The following is a 25211-nucleotide window of genomic DNA, read 5'->3' on the forward strand; positions in this document are numbered from 1 at the left end:
GGTTTCCGAGGCTGTAATCTTTACCAAAGCAGACTGCCACATCTTTCTCCGGATGAGTAGCTGGTAGGTTAAAACCGCCAACCTTTCGGTTAGTAGCTGAGCACTTAACTATTGTGTCTCCAGGTCTCCTATAGAACATAATAGGTGCCTGGTATGTGCCCTGGTGGCACAGTGGTTGAGAGCTATGGTGTGTTACAACTGTTAACCAAGAGTTGGCAGTTCAAATCCACCAGCTGCTTCTTGGAAACCCTGTGGGACAGTTCTACTCTGTCCTCTAGGGTCACTGTGAGTCGGAACCGACTCATCGGCAACGGGTTTATGTGCCTTTCAGGGTAAAAACGGTCCCTTTGCAGGTCCCCTAAATGCAGACTTGCCCCAGCTGCCAGGTGCTTCCTGAAGAAGGAGACCTAACTGCCGCTCCCAGGGCCTCCTGCTTCCCAGCTGAGCTTGGAGCTGGGCCTTGCCTTTGGAGGAGGAAGCTGGGTTCAAGGCTGCAGGGCTCGGAGGAGACCTTCAGGCCCATTCTACTGGGCCACAGGGCTCCTGCATAGTCTTGGTTGACGATGCCACATTGTTTGCGAAGCCCATGGGCTACTGGCAGCATGTTCTTTCCCTTTTTGGCCCCAAATGGGCACGACCCCTTGCCCCCAACCCTGCTTCTCAGAAGCTGTTCTGTTTGAGAGATGGACCATTTGCCTCCCAAGCTGGAGATGGAGTGGCTGGCCACCTGGTGAAGCCTATAAATGGCAGAGAGGAGCAGGCGGAATGCATCCTCACAATGACAGGTCATTTTATACTCAGATGGAAACATAAACTGACGTTATCGGAGGTGTAAATATCATTGGGAAAACGTGATGTTCCTGGGAAGGGCTATGCCAGCCTCTCCACATTCCCACTGCCCCTCAGAGTTTGAGGAACGCAATCGGCCATGTAGCGTGGGGACCCGCCTGGGGTGGGGGTTGCCTGCCAGGCCGCTCGGAGGGTGGGTGGTGGCACCTTCAGATGGGCCAGAAGGAATGGGCCTGTGACAGCTCCGCGGGGTGGGGTGGGAGGTCTGCATTTACCGTGGGAGTTTTTCCCATGACTTCAGTGGTCTGGAAATGTCGCAGGTACAACCAGCAAGGAAAAGGCAATGCTTTGCAGCAGGAGGGAGTGAGGTCAGATCAAAGGAAGTTTTGTTTCCTGAGGTAAGGCTGCTCTGGAGCAGTCCGGCACTCAGATGTCTTCCTCTGCGGAGCTCGTAAAAATAGAAGAAGCTGCTGCTGGGCTGGGCTAGGCTGGGATCAGTTCTGCTTGGAACCGGGGCTGCTGGCAGGGCTGGCGTTTTGGGAGTTTCCCAAGTATGGTGCCTTAATCCGGAAGTATAGCCTTAGGTAGGAAGGGGTGATGGGTGCAGGCTCTTGTGGGAAGAGGTCAGGGCCCGTGCCCCTCCTGCCAGACAACATAGGGCACATAGGACTCTCCAAAGAATACGGAATCACTTCAGGAAATAGTAAGATGTCATAGTTCTGTTGACCCCATGACAGGGTAAGAACTACACTTTTGATCAATACAGAAGGTAAAAAAAACATTTCTGCTGCCCTGAAATACGTCATGCCCTTCTCCAAATGTTTTGTTCACGCTCTGCCTGGGCTCTGAAGACTTCAGTTCTGTGGGGTTCTTGTTTACCCACAATCCTCAGCCCTGGGGTGGAGCGATTTCTGGGCCCTGTGTCTGCTTCAGGGTTAGGGTTTAGCGAGCAACTTGTTTTAGGTGGAGTAATTTGGGATGAGGGGGACTGGGTTTTTAAAGGCTGCTCATCCTTGTTCTCAGAAGACTCGAGGGCTGGCCTAATGGCTGACCTTGAATAACAATTTCACCATGTTCTGGGTTTTGGAGCATAGACAGTCCCTGGTTAATCTTTCTCTATCAAAGGTGGATTTTATTTCCTGTGGTGTTGCCATTTTCCTGAAGAGGTATGTGTGTACGTGTGTGTGTGTGTGTGTGTCTTGCCATATAAATTTTAAAATTTACCCAAGTGGATAATTTTGATGAAGTCTCCTCCCTCACGGTTTTCCTGATATGGCCAGCTCATTGACAAGTAGCAGAGTTTCTCAATGCCTTCAGCACCTCTGACCCATGTGTATTGGGATGGCATTCCTTTTAGATGGGAGCAACGTGTGCAGGTAATCCCAGGTTATCTTTTCAAACCAAGGGAAGGTTCTATAGATGTGAATACAACAGAGTCCTGGACCCAAGTGATGTGTTTTTGTTGTTAGGTGCCGTCCACTTGATTCCAACTCATAGCGACTCTGTGTACAAGAGAACGAAACACTGCCTGGTCCTGTGCCATGCCCACAGTCGCTGTTATGCTTGAGCCCATTATTGCAGCCACCCTGTCAATCCATCTCGTTGAGGGTCTTCCTCTTTTTCGTGGATGCTGTACTTTACCAAGCATGATGTCCTTCTCCAGGGACTGATCTCTCCTGACAACATGTCCAAAGTATGTAAGATGTAGTCTCGCCATCCTTGCTTCTAAGGAGCACTCTGGTTGTGCTTCTTCTAAGACAGATTTGTTCATTCTTTTGGCAGTCCGTGGTATATTCAATATTCTTCACCAGTACCACAATTCAAAGGCATCAATTCTTTTGTCTTCCTTATTCATTGTCCAGCTTTCGCATGCATATGATTCAATTGAAAAACCATGGCTTGTGTCAGGTGCACCTTAGTCTTCAAGGTGACATCTTTGCTTTTCAACACTTTAAAGAGGTCATTTGCATTGGATTTGCCCAGTGCAAAGTGTCTTTTGACTTCTTGACTGCTGCTTCCATGAGTGTTGATTGTGGATCCAAGTTAAATGAAATCCTTGACAACTTCAATCTGTTCTCCGTTTATCATGATGTTGCTTATTGGTCTAGTTGTGAGGATTTTTTTTTTTAACTGTACTTTAGATGAAGGTTTACAGAACAAACTAGTTTCTCATCAAACAGTTAGTACACACATTGCTGTATGACATTGGTTAACAACCCCACGACATGTCTACACTCTCCCTTCTCAACCCTGGGTTCCCTATTACCAGCATTTTTGTTTTCTTTATGTTGAGGTGCAATCCACACTGAAGGCTGTGGTCTTTGATCTTCATCAGTAAGTGCTTCAAGTCCTCTTCATTTTCAGCAAGCAAGGTTGTGTCATCTGCATAACGCAGGTTGTTAATGAGTCTTCCTCCAATCCTGATACCCCATTCTTCATATAGTCCAGCTTTTTGGATTATTTTCTCAGCATACAGATTGAATAGGTATGGTGAAAGGATACAACCGTGACTCACGCCTTTCCTGACTTTAAACCACTCAGTATCCCCTTGTTCTGTCCGAACAACAGCCTCTTGATCTATGTGCAGGTTCCTCATAAGCACAATTAAGTGTTCTGGAATTCCCATTCTTTGCAGTGTTACCCATAATTTGTTGTGATCCACATAGTCGATTGCCTTTGCATAGTCAAAAAACACAGGTAAACATCTTTCTGGTATTCTGTGCTTTCAGCAATGGTACCCCTGGTTCTTCATCCTTTTCCAAATCCAGCCTTAATTTCTAGCAGTCCCCTGTTGATATACTGCTGCATCTGCTTTTGAGTGGTCTTCAGCAAAATCTTGCTTGCACGTGATATTAATGATATTGTTCGATAATTTCCACATTCAGTGGGATCACCTTTCTTGGGAAAAGGCATAACTATGGGTCTCTTCCATAGAGATCCTTACCTGGTTGACCAGGTAGCTGTCTTCCAAATTTCTTGGCATAGGCGAGTGAGCACTTCCAGTGCTGTATCCATTTGTTGAAACATCTCAGATGATATTCTGTCAATTCCTGGAGACTTGTTTTTCAACAACGCCTTCAGCGCAGCTTAGGCTACTTCCTTCAGTACTGTAGGTTCCTGATCAGATGCCACTTCTTGAAATGGTTGAACGTCGATAATTCTTTTTGGTATAATGACTCTGTGTATTCTTTCCATCTTCTTTCAATGCTTCTGGCGTTGCTTAATATTTTCCCCAAAGAATCCTTCACTATTGCAACTTGAGGCTTGAATTTTTTCATCAGTTCTTCCAGTTTGAGAAACGCCGAGCGTGTTCTTTCCTTTTAGTTTTTTATCTCCAGGTCTTTTCACATGTCATTATAATACTTTACTTTGTCTTCTTGAGCTGCCCTTTGAAATCTTCTGTCCCTTTTTTCATCATTCCTTCCTTTTTCTTTAGCTACTCAACATTCAAGAGCAAGTTTCAGAGTCTCCTCTGACATCCGTCTTGGTCTTTCTTTCCTGTCTTTTCAGTGACCTCTTGCTTTCTTCATGTATGATGTGCTTGATGTCATTCCACAACTCGTCTGGTCTTCTGTCATTAGTGTTCAATGCATCAAAACTATTGTTGAAATGGTCTCTAAATTCAGGTGGGATATACTCAAGGTCACATTTTGGCTCTCGTTACTAGGATTTGGGCCTCTATTCTAGGCACGCAGAATCACAGGCTGCTCTGACTTAGGTTTAACTGGGTCACTCTGGCTATTGTGTGGGGAATAGGCTGAGGGGGCTGGTTGGGAGGCTATTATGGGATCCAGGGGAGATGTGGCAGTGTGGCCCAGCCTTGTCTGGGGGTTGGGGGGGGTGTCAGGTGACAAAGCTCCCCGAGGATTTAGTATAAGACTTTTCAGGCCAAGAGAGAAAAGAAGTCCTCCAAGTGCATGGTACTGCGGGTGGGGCTTTACCGCCTGGGTTTTCCCGATAGGGTGCTACATGGGTGAGCTTTCCATTATTAGAAAAGTTGATAATGAGAGGCTTTACTTAAAAATCCCCCCAAAATTCCTCCCAGCTCAACCTTGAGCCTCCAGTGGTAACCCTGAAAGTGAGCCCCGTTTTCTTGGTGCTGAGTGAAGTGCCGTTCCCCTGAGCAGTTCTGGGCTTCCCTGTATTCTCTGCTTGCTTGGTGCTTGCCCAGGGGTCCGTGCTTTCCATGTTTGCATTGTTTCAACTTTTGTGATCTCATTAAAACCTCACAAAAAACTGCGGGCAAGCAGGGCAGAAATGAGTGTCTTTGTACCCACTTTCTAGATGGAAACACAAACTCAGTGTGATCAAACGCCTGAGGCCCAGGGTCAGTAAGTGGCAGAGCTGAGACTGGAATCCAGGGTCCATGACTCTCTAGCCTGTGGCATTTCCTCTGACCCACCCTTAAGGGGGTGTCTCCAAATAAGGTCCACTCCTGTGTGGGCAGCTGATGGGGGTGGGGGGAACTGCTGACAGCAGACACAACAGCCCCAGATGAACTCTTTGGAGGGAAACTGAGTGACCGTCAGTCCTTCTCCTCTCTCACTTCCTGCTTTCTTTCTGCAGCTGATCGGGGCCCTGGTCCTGTCTGTGGGGATCTATGCAGAGGTCGAGCGGCAAAAATACAAAACCCTCGAGAGTGCCTTTCTAGCTCCGGCCATCATCCTCATCCTCCTGGGGGTTGTCATGTTCATCGTCTCCTTCATTGGTGTGCTGGCTTCCCTCCGGGACAACCTGTGCCTTCTCCAGTCGGTGAGTCTGCTCTACCCACCCTCAGCCAGGGCAGGGTGGGGGCTGTAGTCCCCAGGGAAGCTGGGTAGACTGCTTTGGCCCCAGGGGCAGCTCAGTTTCTTCAGGCCGAGTCTCAAACCAGCTCCTACAGAGCCTTTCCAGGGTAAGCCCGTCTGTTCATGTTGGCCCAGGAGTGCCCAGGCCACCTCCATTTTTTAAAATATTATTCTGCTCATTTACTTAAACCTTTTGTTCATCTGAACTCTCAGTTCCAAGAGGAAGAAATAAAATTCAAATGAGAACAAGCAAAAACAAAAAAGGAAGATGGTGGTGAGTTCACTGCTCACGTAACTAGCAAACCCACAGCAGGGTCCAGGGGTTCAGGCGCATTGGGTCTTTCTCTTGCCCTCCCACCTGGGACTGCTCCTGCCTGGCACCCAATGTCATCCTCTAGCCAACAGTCCTTATAGCTGTTGACCCCAGTAAATCTTTCCTGGTAATGCTGGCTAAAGACCCAGTCTCTGATGGGCCTGATGAGGGCCATGTGCTCACTCCGATGTCAGAGGGTGGAGTCAGCTCTACGCTCACCCCCTTACTGTGGAGTGAGGGATGGTTCCTCAAAGCAAGGATCTATTTACTCTACACAGATGTATCTGTCTTGGTTTCATGTCTCCCCTCAGACGGGAAGCCCCTATAATTCCCAGTAAGCAGGATCTTAGTGCTGCCTGAGCTGGAAGCTGCTAGAGTCAGTTTTTGGACAATGCTTATTCTCTGATAAAGGGTATGGGTGATGTGGTATCCTGGGAGCCTCAGGCACCCAGTACCTGCTCCCTCTCTGGGGGTCCCTACATGGCGAGCTGGCATTGCTATCTCAGGCTGCCCATCAAGCAGGCTCTGACATCTTGGCCTGGCTGGAGCGAGGTAATGCTCTTCCCCCGTGGACTTGCTGAGGACCCCTGGGATAAACGTTGACAACAATCTGGCTGAGACGTTGAGTCACTCTTCCTGACAACGGACTCCGCAGCCGGGCTTTTCCAGGGAATGCTTGTCTATGTCCTGTGTTCCCACAGGAGGAAGGGGGCAAAGGCCCAAGAGCTCAGACAGATGATTCTGCCCGTGACTAATTTGTGCTTAGACCTCAGAGCGGATGCCGCTTGCCCTCCGCCTCGCACGTGTCCTTCACATGAATCTCTGAATCTTGTTTTTCAGTTCATGTACATCCTTGGGATCTGTCTCATCATGGAGCTCATTGGTGGCGTGGTGGCCTTGATCTTCCGGAACCAGGTGGGCCTGGGGTTTCATTTATCAGCCATGTGCTTACTGGGCACACACTGTATGTGCCCTGGGTTGTAAACTGGGGGTGCCGCAGTGAGCAAGATAGGTAACCTCCCAGGGAACTTCCATTCTCTTGGGGGAGACAGGCACTGAACAAGCGAATCAGATGATAAGAACATGACACAGCTGTTATGAGAGTGCCTGGGGTGGAGATGGGTAGGGGCAACATTTAAGAGGGTGGTGACCTACCTGAGAAGGAGGTGGCCTCTTATTTGAGGCTTTAATAATGAAAAGGAGCCAGCCAGATGAGGCTCAGAAGAACACAGGTCCAGACTGAGAGAACAACGGGAGCAAAGGCCCTGGGGCAGCAAGGAGCCCAGCAAGTTTGCAGAACAGTGTGGAGGCCACTTGCCTGAAGCAAGTGAGTGATAGGGAGAGATGGGGAGAGGGCCAGCAGACCACCTAGGTCCTCAAGGGCCATGGTTTCAGAGCTTGGATATTTTTCAGAAGACAGTAGGAAGCCTTTGGAGAGTTTTATGCAGAGGAGCGATGTGACCTGATTTTCGTGTTTTTAAGGATGCCTCTGGTTGCTGAGCGGACAGAAGGCAGGCCAGGGAAGGAGCGGAGAGACCAATAGGAGGCTGCAGCGGTCATCCAGGGAAGGGGTGATGACAGCTTGGCCAGGGTGCAGGCAGTGGGCCTGGGCAGTAAGGGTTGGATATCCTGGATGTTTTAGAGGCAGTGCTGACAGGACTCCCTGCCGGATACGGGGTGAGGAAGAGACAGGGTGAGAGGGTCATACCTGGCATCCTGGCCCTGGAAGGGTTTGCAGACCCAAGGCCCCTGATTGCTGGGAAGGAGTCCCTGGGTGGTACAAACATTTAACACACTCCACTGCTAACTGAAAGGTTTCAGGTTCGAATCTACCCAGAGGCACCTCAGAAGAAAAGCGTCACCATGAGTTGGAATCAACTTGCTAGCAACTAAGTTTTTTTTTTTTTAAGAATCCAGGGGCTTTTCTTGTTTTACAAGCCCCAGGAGAAGGGAGGGGAGATTCCCATTGTATTGATGGAGCCACTGAGGCACAGAAAGGTTAAGACACCCTCCCAAGAGCACACACCAAGGCAGAAGCAGCACAGGGATGCTTCTCAATCCAGTCTTGCTACCACCTCCTCCCTTTCCCTCTTTTCTACTTTTCATACCATCCACTCTGAGCTGGCAGATCCGGGATACTGGTTCATTTTTCAGCAGCCTTGAGCCTTTTTTTCTGTGTGGCCAGGCAGAGCTCCCAATAGTTATGGGTTCGTGCTTTCCTGGCTAGAGCCCATATCCAGTTCAAGGTCAGCAGCATCAATGGCTTTGATAAACAGCCTCCTAAGTGAACAAGGCTTCTAGCTTCCAACGTATTTTGACAAAGGCGCTCTTATTCGTCATTTTCCAGTGCTCTGTAGGACAGCAAGGGCGGTGCACCACCTCTTTTTCAGTTGAGAGAGCTGAGACAAAGGCATTGGCCTTTGGAACCCACAGGGGCCCTTTGGTCCTCACATCTTAGGATGTCGTAGGCCTGGGGTCAGGGGTGAGAGTTCTCAGTTGTCCCCAAACCCTGGGGCTTCCTGGCCTGTGACGTGTCTTCCTTCCCCTTGGTCAGACCCCTCACTTGGGCCCTGCCACCCACTAAAGCCCCCGGGGTGAGTCTTGGGTGCAGCCTGACGTGAAGCCCTTCCTGCTAGGGCTGTGCACTGTTTGGAGGGTCAGGTTGGGCCGTGGTATCATATGCCCAGGATATATAACTTTAAACATTTAAAAACTGGATACAGAATTATAAATACAGTAAAATCTCCACAATGAAAAAATAGGTCTGTAGAAAAGATTGGAAGGAAGTAGAAATATTAACTCTTATTTCCTCTGAAGGGTGGGACTAGAGTGATTTTCATTCCCTCCTTTATATTTTCCCGTAGCTCCCAAATGTTCTTTTTTCTCTTTCTTTTTTATACTCAAGGGAAAAATACCATGTAGAGAAAAATAAGGCCCCTTTCAATTCTAAGGTAAGGTGATTTTGTAAAACAAGAGACAGGCCAGTGGTGAGAACAAGGAAAAAGGAGCAGCCTGGCTGATGGTGGGGGTGGCAGGAAGGGCAATATAAGGAGGAGAAAACGGTATAAAGCAATCAGGGCCAGCTGCTGAAAGAGGTGAGTTCCCAACTGCATTTTTTCCTCACCAAGCGAAGATCACAGATTTCTCTGAGCCACAATAAAGCAAGTTCAGTCTCCAGCCCCACAGGCTACCTGTTAACTACAAGAATCCACTTGGGCGACAGGTGAAAATGAATCGTCAGGCTAACGACTCCTCCCCCTGGTTCTCAGGAAGATGTGCAGGTCACAGCACGGGCAATAGGGCAGCCGCACCATGACAGGATAACCAGACTCCCAACACACTGCTTTCAATCACCTCTTGACTCCAAAGAGGTTTCTCCTGACAAGCATGACCCAACGGTCAGGCAGAAGCTGCTTCTCTGGCCATCCACCCAGACAGCCAGGCACAGAGGCAGGTGGCCCCAAAGGGCCGTGAACACCTAGACCCCAGCCAGAGGTAGGAGGAGGACCTGAATGACCCCTGTCTGCGTCTCATTCCTTATGACACCTGCTTTGTCCCGGCTTGTTCCAGAATCCTCTAGTGAGGGTGTCGGGGTATTAGAGGTGGGTAGCTCTGGGCCATAGGTGGTACATCTGTACCCCCATCCCAGGGCCTCATTCCCTCAACCACCAGGTGGGAGGGGGCAGTCGTCTCTCTCCCAGCCTTGATCAGAGGTGGTGTGGTCATACCCAACACCAGGCCAGGGGAAGGAGGGGAGCAACCAGCCTACTTACTTGATCATGGTGCTGGCTCTGGCTGGTTCTGGACCACTCTAAGGTCAGGGGCAGGGAGGAAGGAGGCCTGCACCTGGTCTGCACTGCTGAACACCTGAACATGGATCCTTCCCACCCAGAGCAAGGCTGCCAGTGGCTCCAGAAGTCAAGGAAGTTCAGCACTGATCTAGCCAGAGTCCTACTGATAGTGTGCCCCACCGAAGACAGCCTTTTGGGATCAGGGCTTGAGCCTAAAATACCTGGTGTTATAGATTGATTTTATTAAAGTAGATGTCGTAAATCCTAACCTCTCTGCCTGTGGTTATAATCCCATTTGGAACCGGGTTGTCTTTGTTATGTTAATGAGGCAGGATTAGTGTGTGGTGTATCTTGAGTCGATCTCTTTTTCGATCCTATAGGACAGAGTAGAACTGCCCCATAGAGTTTCCAAGGAGCGCCTGGTAGATTTCAACTGCCAACCTTTTGGTTAGCAGCCGTAGCTCTTAACCACTACACCACCAGGGTTTCCTTTGAGATATAAAAGAGATTAAATAAGTGAGCAGAGAGAGATGAGGTAAAATAGATGTCAAGACATCAAGTAACCAGGAAGCAGAAGCTGAAGAGACAAGAACCTTCCTCCAGAGCCAACAGAGAGAGGACTTCCCCTAGAGACAGTGCTCTGAATTCAGACTTCTAGCCTCCTAAACTGTGAGAAAATAAATTTCTGTTTGCTAACGCCATTCATTTGTGGTATTTGTTGTAGCAGCACTAGATAACTGAGACACCTGGAAAACTGAGACATAACTCCACACCCCAGTGGGGATCAGACATGTGACTTCAGGCCGGGTCTGAGGAAGGGTCTGGAAATTAGAAGACCCTCAGCATTCCACCCTTTTCTTTCTGACTTTCTGGGTTCTCTTCCACCCTTGGTTGCCAATGGGGCTCATCTCAGGGCCTGAGCAGAGGCTGGGGTTTGGGGCAAAGAGGATGCATCAGCCTCTGCAAGGGGCTGGGGGAGCCCAGATGATGGCTCAGCCCCAGACACAAAGGGAGGAAGCCCAATTCCCCCTACCCCACAGCTGAGGTTATGAGAACCTGGTCAGCAGGTGGATCAGGCTGGGCTGCCAGCAGCCACCCTCCCCAGGCCAGTCTTCTGTCTCAGAAGCTGATATGGGAGCGATAGATGTTGGGAGGGGCCCAAGACAGCTCCATCCCCTGAAGGAACTGGGAGGGGGGCCCTCTGGGCAAAGCCTGGAGGGAGGCTCCAGCTGCAACCCTTCCACCCCTGCCTCTTTTCCAACTCTTTGGGCCTCCCATCCTGTAGGGGGCTGCCTCCACATGTCACTCCCACCCCACCTTAGTTCCTCATTCATTTCAGAACACTCCAAGCACCTCTTCAGGGCACGATGTTGCCAAGCCTCTGGGTATATTTACACTAGATTTAAAAGAAAGCACTAGAGATGACAGCTCTTTGTAGCTTGAGTCTGGTGACTTCTTAAACAATGTGCCCTGAAATCCTGAGGGCTTTGCTGTTTATTTACTCTTTGCTTAATTTAGTCTGAGCCACGTGACCTCCAGGGTCGTGCCAGTGTTTCGCAAAAGGTGGTTTTCTAGACTTCGCTGGAGCTGCTCCTGCTGGCATGACCTGGTTTAGCGCCCAGTGGGGTGGCACCGGACGTGTTTGGCCTCTGTGGAAGCTGCGAGGAAGCCAGAATCCTATCGTCTTCGCTGTCTGCTCCGAGGGCCCGACCTCTGAGCGGCTCCTCACAGTCCCTCAGACGTTACAGGTGCCCAACTACATAGGCATGGCGCTTTACAGTTAGCAAACCACACAACTGGTGTTTCTCCCTGCCCCCTACTGCTCTTCCATGAAGTTTCAAGACCCTCTCCACCCCCCACCACAGCACAGGAACCACCTAATGTAGAGGACAAGTCTTCTGGTACACACTCTCAGACACAGGCACAATCACACACCCTCAGACACAGTCATACACATACAGTCACACATACACAGTCACACTCACACACACACAGTCACACACATACACCCTCACACACACACACACAGTCACACTCACACACACACTCACACCCTCACATATACAGTCACACACAGTCACACTCACACACATACAAGTCACACACACACTCACCCTCACAATACAGTCACACGCTCACACACATACACAGTCACAAACACCCATACTCGCACACTTACACACAACACAGTCACACTCACACACACGGTGCCAAACGTAAGGGACACTTTCAAGAGCCAATACAACCCAAAGAAGTCCCTGATGGGACGGAAGGCAGCTGCTGCCCCATGGAGCCCAACACTGGCGGCCTGGGTTCCTCCTGCCAATTCTGAGAGGCCTCCCACAGGGCCTCACTTCCCTGAAGGGCCTGGCTCAGCTTACCAAATGAAAGGCCTGCTGTTCACAAAAGAGACCTCTCTGGGAGTCAGTGTGTCTTTGCAAAGTGCTCAGAGACCAGATGATTTGGGGAGAGAGGTTGAGGCTGCTCACCAGAGGGTAGGGGAGCCTCTCCCCACTGAACACCCACGCACCCCCTCTGCTGCTTCTGTTCATCCCACCCATCTCTGCTCTGGGGGATTCTAAACATCCCAGTGGCCCAGTGTGGGCAGCTGGGGGACAGCAGAAGGACTGGAAGGATCAGAGAGGCAGAGGAGGGGAGGGAAGAGGAGGGACCTGTGGACCAGGTCTGTGTCTGCAGTGCCTGGAGAGTGGAAGGAAGCGCCGGACACACATCCCACACGCATGACCTAGGCATGTCCCTAGCCTTGCTATCACTCCTCTGCACCTCAGCTCAGCCAAAGGTCCCCTGCAGCCTACCGTTCAGTGGCATGAGCTCATTCCCCCACCCTACCCTGGTGGCAGACTGGCCCCATCCTGGTGACCTGTTTCTTAGGCACCCCTAACCACACCCCAGCCAGCTGGCCTGTCACTTAGTTAAGCAGGCCTCCAGGGTTGGAAAAGCATCACGACCTGGGGGGCCTCTGGGAAGGGTGGGCCCGAGGCCAGGTGGTCCTGCCTTGGGCCAGGTGGTGCGGGCAGCTCTCACACCCGCACATCCCCCCTCCCCCAAATCACTAGGCAGCAGGTTGGTGAGCTCAGCGCCTTTATGGTGCCTGCATGCTCTCCCCCCTCTGGGCTGACGTCTGATCCCGGGTCTCGAGAGGGAGCTGTGCAGAGGGTTTTTCTTCTGGCTGCAGAGACCAAGTTCACTGCTTGGGGGCCTTCATGACCTTGGTTTGAGCCGCATGACTCTCAGGAAGGAGGTGGCCATCGTATCCCTTTGTTGCTTTCTTCCTGATACTGGAGAGAGTTTGGAGAGAGGACCCCAAGCTGAGCTTTGGGTGTATATCTTGGCTTTTTAAAAGGGTGTTGGGTGGGAGCTTTGCCACTTTGGTTCTAGCTTCTCTCTGCCACTGACCAGCTGTGTGACCTTGGGCAAATCACATGCTTTCTGGGCTGTCAGGTGTTTGTATGAGTCCTGGGCCAGGTGCTGGCCTGTCCTGGATGCCTAGGGACTCTTGCCCTGGAGGCTGCCTCCTTTCAGATAGCTCTTCTGGACATGAATTGGGGCCTCAGTTTCCCTTGGGACCAGCCGTTTTCCACTGATGATGTGATGGATATGAAGTGGGGGCATAGGGTGTTGTTCTCCTGGAAAAAGAGATAAAGACCTATAATAATAATACCCGTACCTACTATGTGCCGGGCAGCCTAACCTACCACGTGCCGGCGTCCTGCTAAGTATTACCGTTCGTTGCTGTCGAATCAGCTATGACTCATGACAGCCTTGTGCTGCCCAGTCCTGAGCCATCCTCAAGCTCTTGGTATGTTTGACCCCATTGTGACAGCTATCGTGTCAGTCCATCTCATCGAGGGGTTCCCTCGTTTTCTCTGACTCTCGACTTTACCGAACGTGATGTCCTTTCTAGCTGTTGGTCTTTCCTGATGATGTGTCCGAAGTAAGCAAGTCAAAATCTCACCATCCTTGCTCCTGAGGAACGTTCTGATTGTATTTCTTTAGTAGCACGTTAGTAGTCTTAGTTTATTTAGTCTCACAACACCCTATGAGGTAGAGAGTATTTTCATCTACGTTTTGCAGGTAAGGAAACAGGGGCTCAGAAGTTAAATGAAGTGTCCGAGGGCTGGGCGGCTGTAGGGATTGTATTCTTGATGACGAGTCTTGACAGCTCTTCTCAGCTTAGTCTTTGAGCCTTGGAGCTAGAAGTTACACCTTAAAGACAGGCCTACTTGGAAATGGGTAGTGGTGGTGGTTGCCGAACATGGTGAATGTAATTGATGTCACTGGATTGTACACGTAAGTATTGAAATGGCAAATGTTTTATAATATATGTTTTTACCACAATACCAAAAAACCCACTCTCGTCAAGTCAATTCCGACTCATAGCGACCCTTTAGGACAGAGTGGAACTGCCCCATAGGGTTTCCCAGGCTGTAATCTTCACGGGCGCGACTGCCACATCTTTCTCCTGTGGAGCTGTTGGTGGGTTTGCGTCGCCAACCTTTCACTTAGCAGCCGAGCGCTTAACCACTGTACCAACAGGGCTCTTCCTTTACAATAAAAAAAATAAGATAGGCTTCAGCTTGAATTTATAAGTGGGAAAACTGAGGCCCAGAGAAGGGAAGTGAGCTGTGGAGGGTCGTCCAGCAGCAGGAGGGCCCAGAACTCAGGGCCCTGCTGCCCCATGGACCCCGTGGATCAGTCTGGCTCTCCTGCCCCGGCTCCAGAGCCGAGAATGCCCCCTTTGTGCCAGCATGGTCTCTGTGATATGCAGGCCTCAGTGTCTGAAAGCTCCGATTGTCACAGAGTGGAGCTGCAAGTCCACACCCCCACCCCCACCCCCACCCCCACCCCTTCCCGCTGTGGGGCCTTTGTGCTTCTAGATCTCAGCACAACAGCCAGGCTGTTGATGCAGAAAGCTCAGTGTGACTGGGAGAGGGTGGCCTGCCAGTGCCCTTCCCAGTGGGGAATTATTGTAGCCGAGCTGCCGGAGTGGGCAGAAGCACTGCAAAAACGTAGGAAGAGGCCCAGCCAGGGAGTTAAAGGCCTGAGTTCCAGGCCGTGCTGGGCCCTAACTGGCCTGCTCTGTTACCTGGGCCAGATCAGGCCCCCTCTCTGAGCCTCTGCTTCCTCATCTATAAAATAAGAGCTTGAATGATGGAGAAGGGTGGAGTGGGAACCTGGAGGGACAAAGGGAAGATTCCAGCTCAGGCCTGAGTCTGGGTGGTAGAACAAGCTCTAGACCAGGAATCGGTCCCTACCCAGCATTGCCGTTTCAGAGCTGTGTGCCCCTGGCAGGGTGCCTACCCCTTTGGGACCTGGGGAGGGGTCTGATCTGTAAGGAAATGGGGTTAACCACTTCTGCTGGGACATGGCCGAGGGATTCAGGCACCAGACGGGGATTGGTGTGGGTGTTCAGGGCTGGGAATGAAGGGGGCACACTGTGCAGGCAGGGATGGGGCTACCTGGCCCCTGTGGGCACTCTGTACTGATCAAACTTCTAGGAAAACACGCTGGACTCTGGGTGTGTGTGGTTCTTTTCCTTTGTGATTTCTCCTTCTCAATAGACCATTGACTTTCTGAACGATAACATTCGAAGAGGAATTGAGAATTACTATGATGACCTGGACTTCAAAAACATCATGGACTTTGTTCAGAAGCAGGTGAGCTTCCTGTGCCATTTGCCCCCCATTCAGGACCCTACTCAAGAGGGTGAGGGCGAGGGGTCAGGTGGCTTACCCATTCCAAATGCGGCCAGCTAGCCAAGTTGAGGGTTGAGGGCTGGCAGTGAGTGGATGGCCTACTGAGGGTGGAGAAACCAGGCCCCAACCTTCTTACCCACTCCTCCGCCCATGCACCTGGCCCAGGGTGTCCTCATCCTACCTGTCCCTCTTCAGTTACATGGACCCTCCTCTGTAAGAAAAAAGAAAAGAAAAAGAGCAAGGTTAGGTGTAGCTACAAACCACTTAGGGGTCCAGGAGCTCCCCTTCCAAAGACACAGAGCAGGAGAGGGCTCTAGTCTCCAGTGGCAAAGGTCACTGAGGTGGGAGTGACTTCCAAGCCACCCAGTCCAGAGACCCCTCTGCCAAGTCCCTTCAGTGACAGCAAGCTGACTCCCTGCTAATCAAGGACAGCCCAATGGGGAGAGAGGTCCTCACCAATCCCAGTTTCCCCATGAGGGGGAAGAGAGCAAATCTCCGCTATTTCCTCCGTGATACTTCTTTGAATGTGATGATGATCATGAGTTCCCTTGAGACATTGCCCCTTCCCCCATGTCTGCCCAAGTCTGTTGGTGCAATACTAATAGCAGTTATGATGGGCCAGCCACTGTTCCCCTTGGCTTCTATACATCGGTCTCACTTAGTCCTGAGCCGCGTCTGCATAAAGAGCATCATAGGGCTCCTTGCTTGTGGGGCTGTGTGAGGATTACCTTGACTTGGTTCAACAGAAGTGCTTGGGACCATGCCAGACACGGAGTAACGACCTCAGGAGGCGTCAGCTGTGGTGATCACATTGTTATGTTCTGGGTGAGGGCAGCAGAGTTGGGGGGCCACAGGCCCACCCAGCCCCAGCAGCTGCTTCCTAGGACATGACCCTGGGGCTTCAGCTGGCTCAGCCCCTCCAACCTCTCACTAGCCCAAGTCACACGCAGTGACCACTCCCTTGGCTCAACCCTGAGTTTCCTGGCTCTTCGCTGTGGCCACAACAGGTGCAGCCTCTGGAGGGCTTCTATGCCAGGGATGAGCCTGCCAGCTCTGGCTGGGAGAGCTGAGCCCTGCTCTGGGTGGTGCAAGATGTTTTCATTGGAACCAGCCATTCAGCTGTTCTGGGATTTCATTCTTCCTGGGGTGGCAGTGGAGGATGACTAATGCTCACTGGGCTCCTGCTTGGTGCCAGGCCCTGTGCCCAGTGCCTCGTCCATGCCCACCGCCCCCGGCAGCCCCCGCATTCTGGATGCTCTGACCTGGCAAAGCATGGCCTAATGTGCTGCCTTGGAGCCCTGGTGGCGCAGTGGTTAAGAGCTTGACTGCTAACCAAAAGCTTGGCAGTTCGAATCCACCAACCACTCCTTGGAAACTCTATAGGGCTGTTCTACTCTGTCCTGTAGGGTCGCTATGAGTCAGAATTGACTCGACGGCTATGGGTTTAATGTGCTCCTTCACAGCTCATCTTATAGTCACCACCACGATATCCCACCCTGGGGCTGCTCAGCCTTGCTTGCATGCCTCCAAGTGACAGGGTGCTGACCACCCTGGGCAACCCCTGCCATTCTGGATGGCTCTGATCTGACAAAATGTGGCCTAAAGTGCTTCCTCTAGCCCCTCCCTGCCCATCCGTCTCCTGGCAGGGCCCCCTCCTGCTGTCTGACTGGAGGCCTTGGCCATGATGACAGCCCCTCTTTCCTGCTTGCTTCCTTTCTCAGTTTAAGTGCTGTGGTGGGGAAGACTACCGAGATTGGAGCAAAAACCAGTACCATGACTGCAATGCCCCCGGGCCCCTGGCCTGTGGGGTACCCTATACCTGCTGCTTCAGAAACACGGTACCTGCCACTCCTGGGGGTGGGGGCGTGTTGGGGGCCACCCCAGCTGGTCAAGCACCTCTCTCGCTTTCTGCCCAAGTTGAGGACAGAGGTGCTGTGGGTGGGTGAGTGGGGGGTGAACAGGAGATGGTGGTTGGAACCCAGACTTTCCTGAGCCTCAGGGGTAGTGAAAGGGGAAAATCTGGGGGTGCCGTGCAGAGTCTTGTCTTGATGAGTAGTAGTAGTTAACATCTATTGAGCACTTATCATGTGCTCTTGGTAAGTGCTTTGGTTGTACTGACTCATTTAGTTCTCTCACAGTGAGGAGGTAGGCACTGTTATTTGACCCACTTTACAGATAAGGACAGTGAGGCCATGAAAGGCTAGGGGCCTTGCCTGAGGTTGACAGGCCTGGGATAAAACATAGGCAGCCGCACTCTGGACTACTGTACAGGCCAGGCTCAGAGCTTGAGAGGCCCCAGGCCAGGGAGCTGAGTGGGGTGGTTAGCTCTACAGTGCCACCTGGAGGGCCAGAGCAGGGCTTGCACTTTGGGGGTCTTTGGTGGCCTTTGGGCTTGAGGTCTTGGTACTTATCAGCAACAGGGGGCTTGGAAGGGGCTCTGGTGAGCCTGTCCTGTACAATCACAGATGAAAAGCCAGCGGCTTCCTAAGTCTAAAGGGTCCAGAAATTGTCTTGCATCTGCAGTAGAACGAGGCGGAGAGCTTGGCAATTACTCATGTCCTGAAGAGTTGTGGAAAATTTCTCTTCTGACGCGTCCATCGTTCTGTACCCACTGCCAATTCTGTAAACTGAGCAGCTGCTGGTGGGGGTGGTGCCCCGCCCACGCGTGCAGGAGCTAGTGCTGAGTGCACTGGCCCTAAAAAAGGCTGGGTGGAGGGGCTGTTTTGCAGATTTTAGCTGCCGTTTTAGGATGGATGGCTGAGCAGCAGGGAATGCTGGGGAGGAACCGAGCATTTTCAGAGGCCTCTGGAGGGTGATTCTGAACTTAGTCACCCAGGGCAGCGGCGCCTGAATGTCCAAGTTGAGATGCGGAAGTTGTATTCATTCATTCATTCATTCAGTCAGTCAGTCATTTGATCATTCAGTCAGTCAACAAATGTTCATTGAGGACCTACTATGTGCCAGACACAGTTCTAGTTTCTGGGGATACAGGAAACACACAGAAATCTCTGCCCACATGGAGCTGTCATTTCCCACATGGGGACAACTGGCAAACAAAATAACATATAGTATGTCAGAAGGTGATAAATGTTAAGGAGAACAATAAAACAGGTAGGTACTTGGAGGACTGTAATGTTAGATACTGCGAAGGTAACTTCTGGGTGAAAAGCTGAAGGAAGTGAGGGTGTGAGCCAGGCAAGCATCTGGGGGAGTGGCATTCCCGGCAGTGAGAACAGCGTGTGCAAAGGCCCTGAGGTGGGAATAGCCCCGACCTGGATGAGAAACAGCATGGAGACCCATGTGGCTGGAGCAGAGTGACCGTGAAAGAGAGTTGTAGCAGATAGGACCAGAGAAGCTCTGGGTGCCCTGAAGGCCACAGTAAGGGCTTTGGTGTTACTTTGAGTGACAGGGAGCCATGCAGGACTTCAGTGGAGGAATGATGGATCTGACCCAGGCTTTACCAGGATCCCCCAGGCTGCTGTGCTGAGAATAGACCGTGGGGGCAGGGGTGGACACAGGAAGTTCAGTCAGGAGGCTAATGCCAGGTGTCACAGGTCCCTTCAGGAAGCAGACTCTGAGATGCTGGTTAGTATCAGGAGGTATAGTAGTGGGCGCTCTTGGCATTAACATCCATGGAAGGCAGGAGACAGAAGCAGGGCTGGGCAGAGGGAGAAGTTCAGCAATGATGCAGCCTCAAGCTGGGCCTCACCAAATCTGTGAGGGTGGTCCGAGGTGGCTCTTCAGAGTGGTGCTGTGTTGGAGCGAGGAGGCCAGGCCTTTATACCTCATGTTGACTAGTCTTGTAGTGGCTGCCTGGGAAGGGGTTTCCCAGATCTGTTCAGCAGGAGCAATCACCACAGGGCACTGACAGCTAAGGGTCCCTGCTGGCAGCACCCCAGCAGCTGAAGGGGTCTTTGCATCTTTCACCACACTGGGCGGGAGAAAGTAGAGGCTGGGAGCTAGGTGGAGGTGGTGAAGGCTTTAAAATGTGGCCAGATTCTGGTTAAGTTTTGAAAGTAACCAGATTTGAAAGTAACCAACAGGATTTGCTGTTGGTCAGAAGTGGGAGGCGGGTGAGAGAGAAATCAAGAAAGAGGCGAGGCTTCCCACCTGAGTGGGAAAGACTCAGGGAAGGGGTTGGGGGTCAGGAGCTCCCTCATTGTTGGCTGCCCTTCAGGAGTCTGTCCCAGGAGGTCTTTCTCCCACTGCACTGGGTGCTCAGACCCTGGAGAACCCAGTGTAGCCATCCTGTGTCTCAGGGTGAGAGGAGGCAACATAAATAACCCTTGTGAGCTTTGGTGTGTCAATTTTTTGACCGCTCAAGAGTTCCCTTTCCGACATCCTGTCTTGTGGTCCTGAGCCAGATGGAGAGGCCACTGGGCAGCTGACCTCAGCTCCTGTGAGCCTTCGGCAGAGCCTTCTGTAGAATGTGACTCTGTGGTCAGAGCCAGGCAGGCTTTGTCTTTGGAAGGACGATGGATGCACGGTGCACCATGGTGAGAGGGGTTTCCTGGCAGGGGAAACAGTTCCTTGAGGGGGACAGAGGAGGGTTCTGGGCTCTCCGGTAAGGGAAGGCCTCTGCACCAGTTGTGGATTTGCAGGGAGACTGAGCGCTCCCTGAGGGCAGGGGCTGATTCAGCCTCCAGGGCTGGCACAGTGAAGTCACTATTTCTTGCCACCTTCTTACATACTATGTTGTTTCACTTATTTATTATGTTAATTGTTCATTTTCTGTTTCCCTTGCTAGAATGTAAGTTCCATGAAGACAGGGACTTTGTTTTATTCTCCTGTATTCCAAATGCCAAATATAGTACTCAATATTTATTGAATGAATGAATGAATAAATGAATGAGGTAGAAAGTGCCCACTGCTGTCATGCCCTCATGCACCCCTCAGGCCTGACTCCATGAGGGTCATGGTCACAGGCTGGGGAGTTTGGGAGGTCAGCGCCACCCTGACTACCAAGTGGCTGCTGGGAGTTGCTGGGTCTGATGGCACTTGGGTGGCAGTCCAGACCGAGGGAGATTATTTGCCCACACAGTGAGCCCTGACATTTAGCATGATCTGATGATCTGATGCTAAATGTCAGGGCTCGCTGTGTGGGAAAACAATCTCCCTTGGTCCCACTTTTCTGGGAAACCCTGGTGGCATAATGGTTAGGTGCTATGGCTGCTAACCAAAAGGTCAGCAGTTCAAATCTACCAAGTGCTTCTTGGAAACCTGATGGGGCAGTTCTACTCTGTCCTGTAGGGTTGCTATGAGTCAGAATTGACTCGATGGCAATGGGTTTGGTTTCGTTTTGATGATGTCTGAGGCCCAGCCCACTCTTGGAGGGAGAGTGGACGCCCTTCCTTGCCCTTCCTTGCCCTTCCTGGGGCTGGGATGGAGAACACGGTTGATGAGCTCGGCCTGGGGATGGTACACTATGCGTGCATGTCACAGAACAACCCCATGCGATGGGTTCACTGACCGGCACTCATTTGACAAATATTTATTGAGTTCCTCCCCTGTGCCCATCCCTTGGCAGCCCACCGGAGGTTGGTCACAGAGCTAGTAAGTGGCAGAACAGGATCTGGACCCAGGAAATTTGATGCCAGCGGCCACACTGGCCACTCTGCTGTTGCTCTCAAGGGCATCACTGGCACCCATGGCACCCTAACCCACAGCAGCTTTCCCTTAGATGTGTGTGTGAGCGGTGGGTTCTCATGTTATAGATAGGGAAGGAGCCCCACGGGGGACAGGGAGGGACAGGAAGGACCTGCCTGGGCAGGGATTTGACGGGGTTGGTTGGTGCTTTCCTGGGGCCTGACTGTGGCTTTTTCTGAGTATAGATTAACGAGCAGCTGGGAGTCCCAGAGAGCTCTCTTCCCAGGAAGGTACTCTCACTGCTCTCTGAGTGAGCGGCTGTCTGCGAAGCGTAGCCAGGGACTCTGTTCTCACCTTCAGGTGAACCACAGCTGGCTGGGTGCCCAGCTGTGGTCTGAGGTTTCCTTTCCAATGAACCACCCCAACCTCTGAGACGGTAGATGTCCTGTCAGAAAAGTAGCAGCTCAGGGTGGAGATGGCTGGGTCTGGTGCAGCACGCTCTTCTCTGGGCCCCTGGAGGCTGCTGGTGGAGCAGTGGCCCTCTCTCCCAAGCGCCAGGGACCCAGCCACCTCCTGCTTCCTCCCTGGGCATTTCTTGAAGGGGGAAAGTTAAGCTGCAGACTCTGGAACCAGACTGCCTGGGTCAGAATCTCAGCTTCACACTGGCTTTGTGACTTTGGACAGTGCCTCTCATTGTGCCTCAGTTCTTTCATCTGTAAAATGGGGAGAACGATATGTTAGCTATTTTACTATTTTTGTTTCAGACAGAAGTCGTCAATACCATGTGTGGCTACAAAACTATCAACGAGGAGGTAATGTCTCTGAATCCCTTTCCTCAGGAAGTGTTGCTCTTCCTGTCCGTCCCCCGCCCCATCGTGATCAGAAGGGCTCTAAGTGGTGGGGCTCCTGAGATTTCCCAACATTCCCAGTTGTAAACAGGAGCCAGGGACTGCTGGGGTTTTCTACCCCTACCCAGACCCAGAAGGGCTCAGGGAGCCAGGAGCCCCCCAGGCTGGGAAAGCCCATCTGCAATGGTCTGATGAGCACCTACCATAGGCTTATTTGTGGGAGGCTCACCGCAGCCCTTGCCGGTACCCCCGGAGCTCAGGAATGCCCGAGTGCCCCAGCCACGCTCAGCCCCAGCCACGCTCAGCGCCAGCCTGCTCTGCCCTTGAAGCCTCCAGTCTGCCTGCAGACGGTTCAGCTCAAAGTGGCTCCCTCAGCCTGGGACCCAGGAGCCCTTGGAGGACAGTGAGCCCTCTTGTAAGGCCCCCTAGGTCAGCCTCCTGGGTGACTCCCTTGGACAAGGAGAGATGCTGGGGGCGGTGCTGAGAAGGGAACTAAAAATAATAATGACTAGAGATGCCTCAGAGTCGTGGTTCTCAAAACGGGGTCTCCAGACCAGCAGCATCACCTGGGAACTTGTTAGAGATACTTTGCCCCAGACCTCCCAAGGTAGAACCTTTTGAGGTGGGGCCCAGCAGGTGATTCTGATGCAGGTTAAAGTCTAAGGACTGCAGACCAGCAGTGGTTTTCAACCTATCAGACTCAACAGCCATTTTTATAATAAATACAGTGAAACCTGTGAGAGTTGGAACTCAACGGGGCTGCCTTGTTTTTCCAGGTCTCGCAAGTTTTCTGCCTTTGATAGGGTGCAGTCTTACTACTTTTCTATCGCTCCTTTTAGTAGAAAATATTTGAGTTTTCCTTCTGTAATAGGTGTCTGCCTTACACGGGTTCTGGCTTTCGCAGGTTTTATTGTACTTGGTAATGCCCTGTTTGGAGTCACTGGGTGGTGTAAATGGTTAACATGCTCTGCTGCTAACAGAAAGGTTGGAGGTTTGCGTCCACTCAGAGGTGCCTTGGAGGAAAGGCCTGGGGATCTACTTCCAAAAAATCAGCTATTGAAACCCTGTAAAACAGTTCGATTCTGACACACTTGGTTGCTTTAAGTCAGAATCAACTCCATGGCAACTGTTTTTTTATTACCTACCTACATGCCTAATTTCCAAAGCAATCAACACAATGATAAAATAAGAAACAAAATAAAACAATTTCTGATTATAGAATATTTTTCAATATTTACGTGCTCAGGCACTAGACAGATACAGCAGGAGACACAGCGAAGTCATCGAATGTTTGCACCTATATGAATTCCTGAGTCCAGCGGTTGCAGGGGCAGCTGATGTGGAGGCTTGTGTTGGTAACTCGCATACATGGGCACCATTTTTGCTGATGAACAACTCTTCATAAAGTCCAAACGAAACAAAATACAATCATTCATTAATTTACATAGTACTTCTGGAAAATTCAGTGCATATTAAAACCATGAAGAAAATGGTTTTTATGGGTACCTGGAGTTAGGTAGGCTTTGGACTCAGATAATTATAAGCAGGTTTTCACTCAAGCGAATGTCTGGGGGCATCTGAGAGACATGCAGGCAGGGCTGTGGCTGGTGGAGCAGTATTGCCCTGAGCTCTGCAGTCCCTTAGCTCCCAGACCCAGCTATTGTGACAACCAAAAGCGCCATCACAAGTGTCCAGAATGCTCCCTCACGTTGCACATGAGGGAACTAGGCTCAGAGAGGCTCAGGGGCTTGCCTGACCTCCAGAGAGTGGCTGTCAGCACTAGGGCTGGGGCGGGGGTGCTCAGCTAGCCCCACCAGGCCCCCCACCCTGGCCCCTCTCTGTGCAGCGCCTCAGCGTGCAGAATGTCATCTACGTGCGGGGCTGCACCAACGCCGTGCTCATCTGGTTCATGGACAACTACGCCATCATGGCGGGCATCCTGCTGGGCATCTTGCTCCCTCAGGTGGGCTGGTGCCCTCTCCCTCCTACAGGGAGGGGAGCTAGAAGTGGGGGTGGGGGGCAGGCTGCGGATTCAGAGAAAGCGCGACCTGCTGATGGTGAGAGAAGTGCAGAGAAGGTACAGAGGGGCAGGGTGAGGAAGGTTCTCCTACCAGCTGCCTGGGTTCATCCTGGGAGGGCTGGAGGGTTTGAAGGAGAGGGTGAATGGCAATAGCATTGCTTAGTGAGTGATGCCTCACAGGCACTGTCTCCTCAGTTCTCTCTCTGAGGTAGGTGCTGTTATCATGCCCATTTTACAGAGGAGGAAACTGAGGCTTAGCAAGGTCCCCCCCCCCACCCCCCGACAGTGAGTGGCAGAGGAATCCCTGAATGGAGGGGCCTACCAGGATGGACAGAGAAACTCTGTGGGATTTCCCCGGAGGGGTAGAAGAGGGTCCGGCCTGGGGCTACTTGGGCACGGGGGTGCTGGGGAGAAGTCTGCCCTGTGGGGTTCCCGGTCACCTAGTGCCATGAAGCTCCTGCCGGGCTGCAGATCCTTAGCAGGCCCTCACCAGCCCTGCCCCTTCTCCTCAGTTCCTGGGGGTGCTGCTGACGCTCCTGTACATCACCCGGGTGGAGGACGCCATCGAGGAATACTCCGTCACCGACGGGCTCCTGGGGCCCCGCGCCAATCCCCGCTCGGAGGCAGCGGGCACCGGGTGCTGCATGTGCTACCCCGTTTAGCACCCCAGCTGGACCTCCGGAGTCCCACGGGACCGTGCCTCGGCCGCCCCTCTCAGTCCCCAGTGACGGCTGATCAGGACCGTGGCTTTTCTCTCCATGTTGACCAAAGTCCGACTGTGTTTGCCGGGTGCCTGCGGGGCCCACCCACGGCTACAGCGTCGCCAGGGCCGGGGCCTGCGTCCCCTCCCCCGGAGCCTCAGCTGCCCCACCGGATTCCGCCCTGGGACACGGGGGTGGGGGGTGGGGGGTGGGGTGGGGTGGAGGGGGGGACAAAGAGGGGCTGGGGAAGGGGGAGCTCAGGGTTCTGCTCAGGGCTAATTTCCGGCAGTGCCTTGCCCGGGCGCGGGTATTTATGCCCCGTTGAGGGCAGTTCCCTAGTGATTTGTAAACAGGGTGAAAGAAGGGTGTATGTGTGACCCACTGCGTAGGAGGGGGCTCAGCAGGGGACCCACCAGCCCCTCGGCCACGCCCAGGGGCGGATTATCCAATAGGCAAGGTAAGCACAGTGCTTGTCTTGCTTACTAGATCAACTGTGGTCAAGTTGTTCACTATAGATTAGTAAGTAAGCACAAGTAAGCCCGTGTTTACCTTGTTTACTGGGTCATCCGCCTCTGTCAGGGATTGTAAATTTGAAAAGAGACGATTCTGTAGGAAGGTGCTGTGGAGTTGGGAGACAGAGATGCCAGCCATACTTAGAA

General features: G+C 52.0%; 1 protein-coding gene across 4 annotated transcripts in view; it reads left to right on the top strand.

The window, feature by feature from the left end:
- Positions 1–24740, top strand: part of TSPAN15 (tetraspanin 15) — a 57484-nt gene extending 32744 nt beyond the window's left edge. Inside the window, exons 2-8 of one of the 4 annotated variants that reach the window (XM_064269653.1) lie at positions 5356–5541; positions 6730–6804; positions 15263–15358; positions 17119–17235; positions 21748–21795; positions 23678–23794; positions 24364–24740. In XM_064269653.1, the coding sequence (XP_064125723.1) occupies positions 5356–5541; positions 6730–6804; positions 15263–15358; positions 17119–17235; positions 21748–21795; positions 23678–23794; positions 24364–24513 (789 nt within the window). In that variant the 3' untranslated portion in view covers positions 24514–24740. The other 3 variants (XM_010589190.3, XM_064269654.1, XM_010589189.3) reach the window with 3 other exon arrangements.
- Positions 24741–25211: the final 471 nt, after the last annotated feature.

Source organism: Loxodonta africana, chromosome 16, assembly GCF_030014295.1.
Source record: "Loxodonta africana isolate mLoxAfr1 chromosome 16, mLoxAfr1.hap2, whole genome shotgun sequence".
NCBI lineage: Eukaryota > Metazoa > Chordata > Mammalia > Proboscidea > Elephantidae > Loxodonta > Loxodonta africana.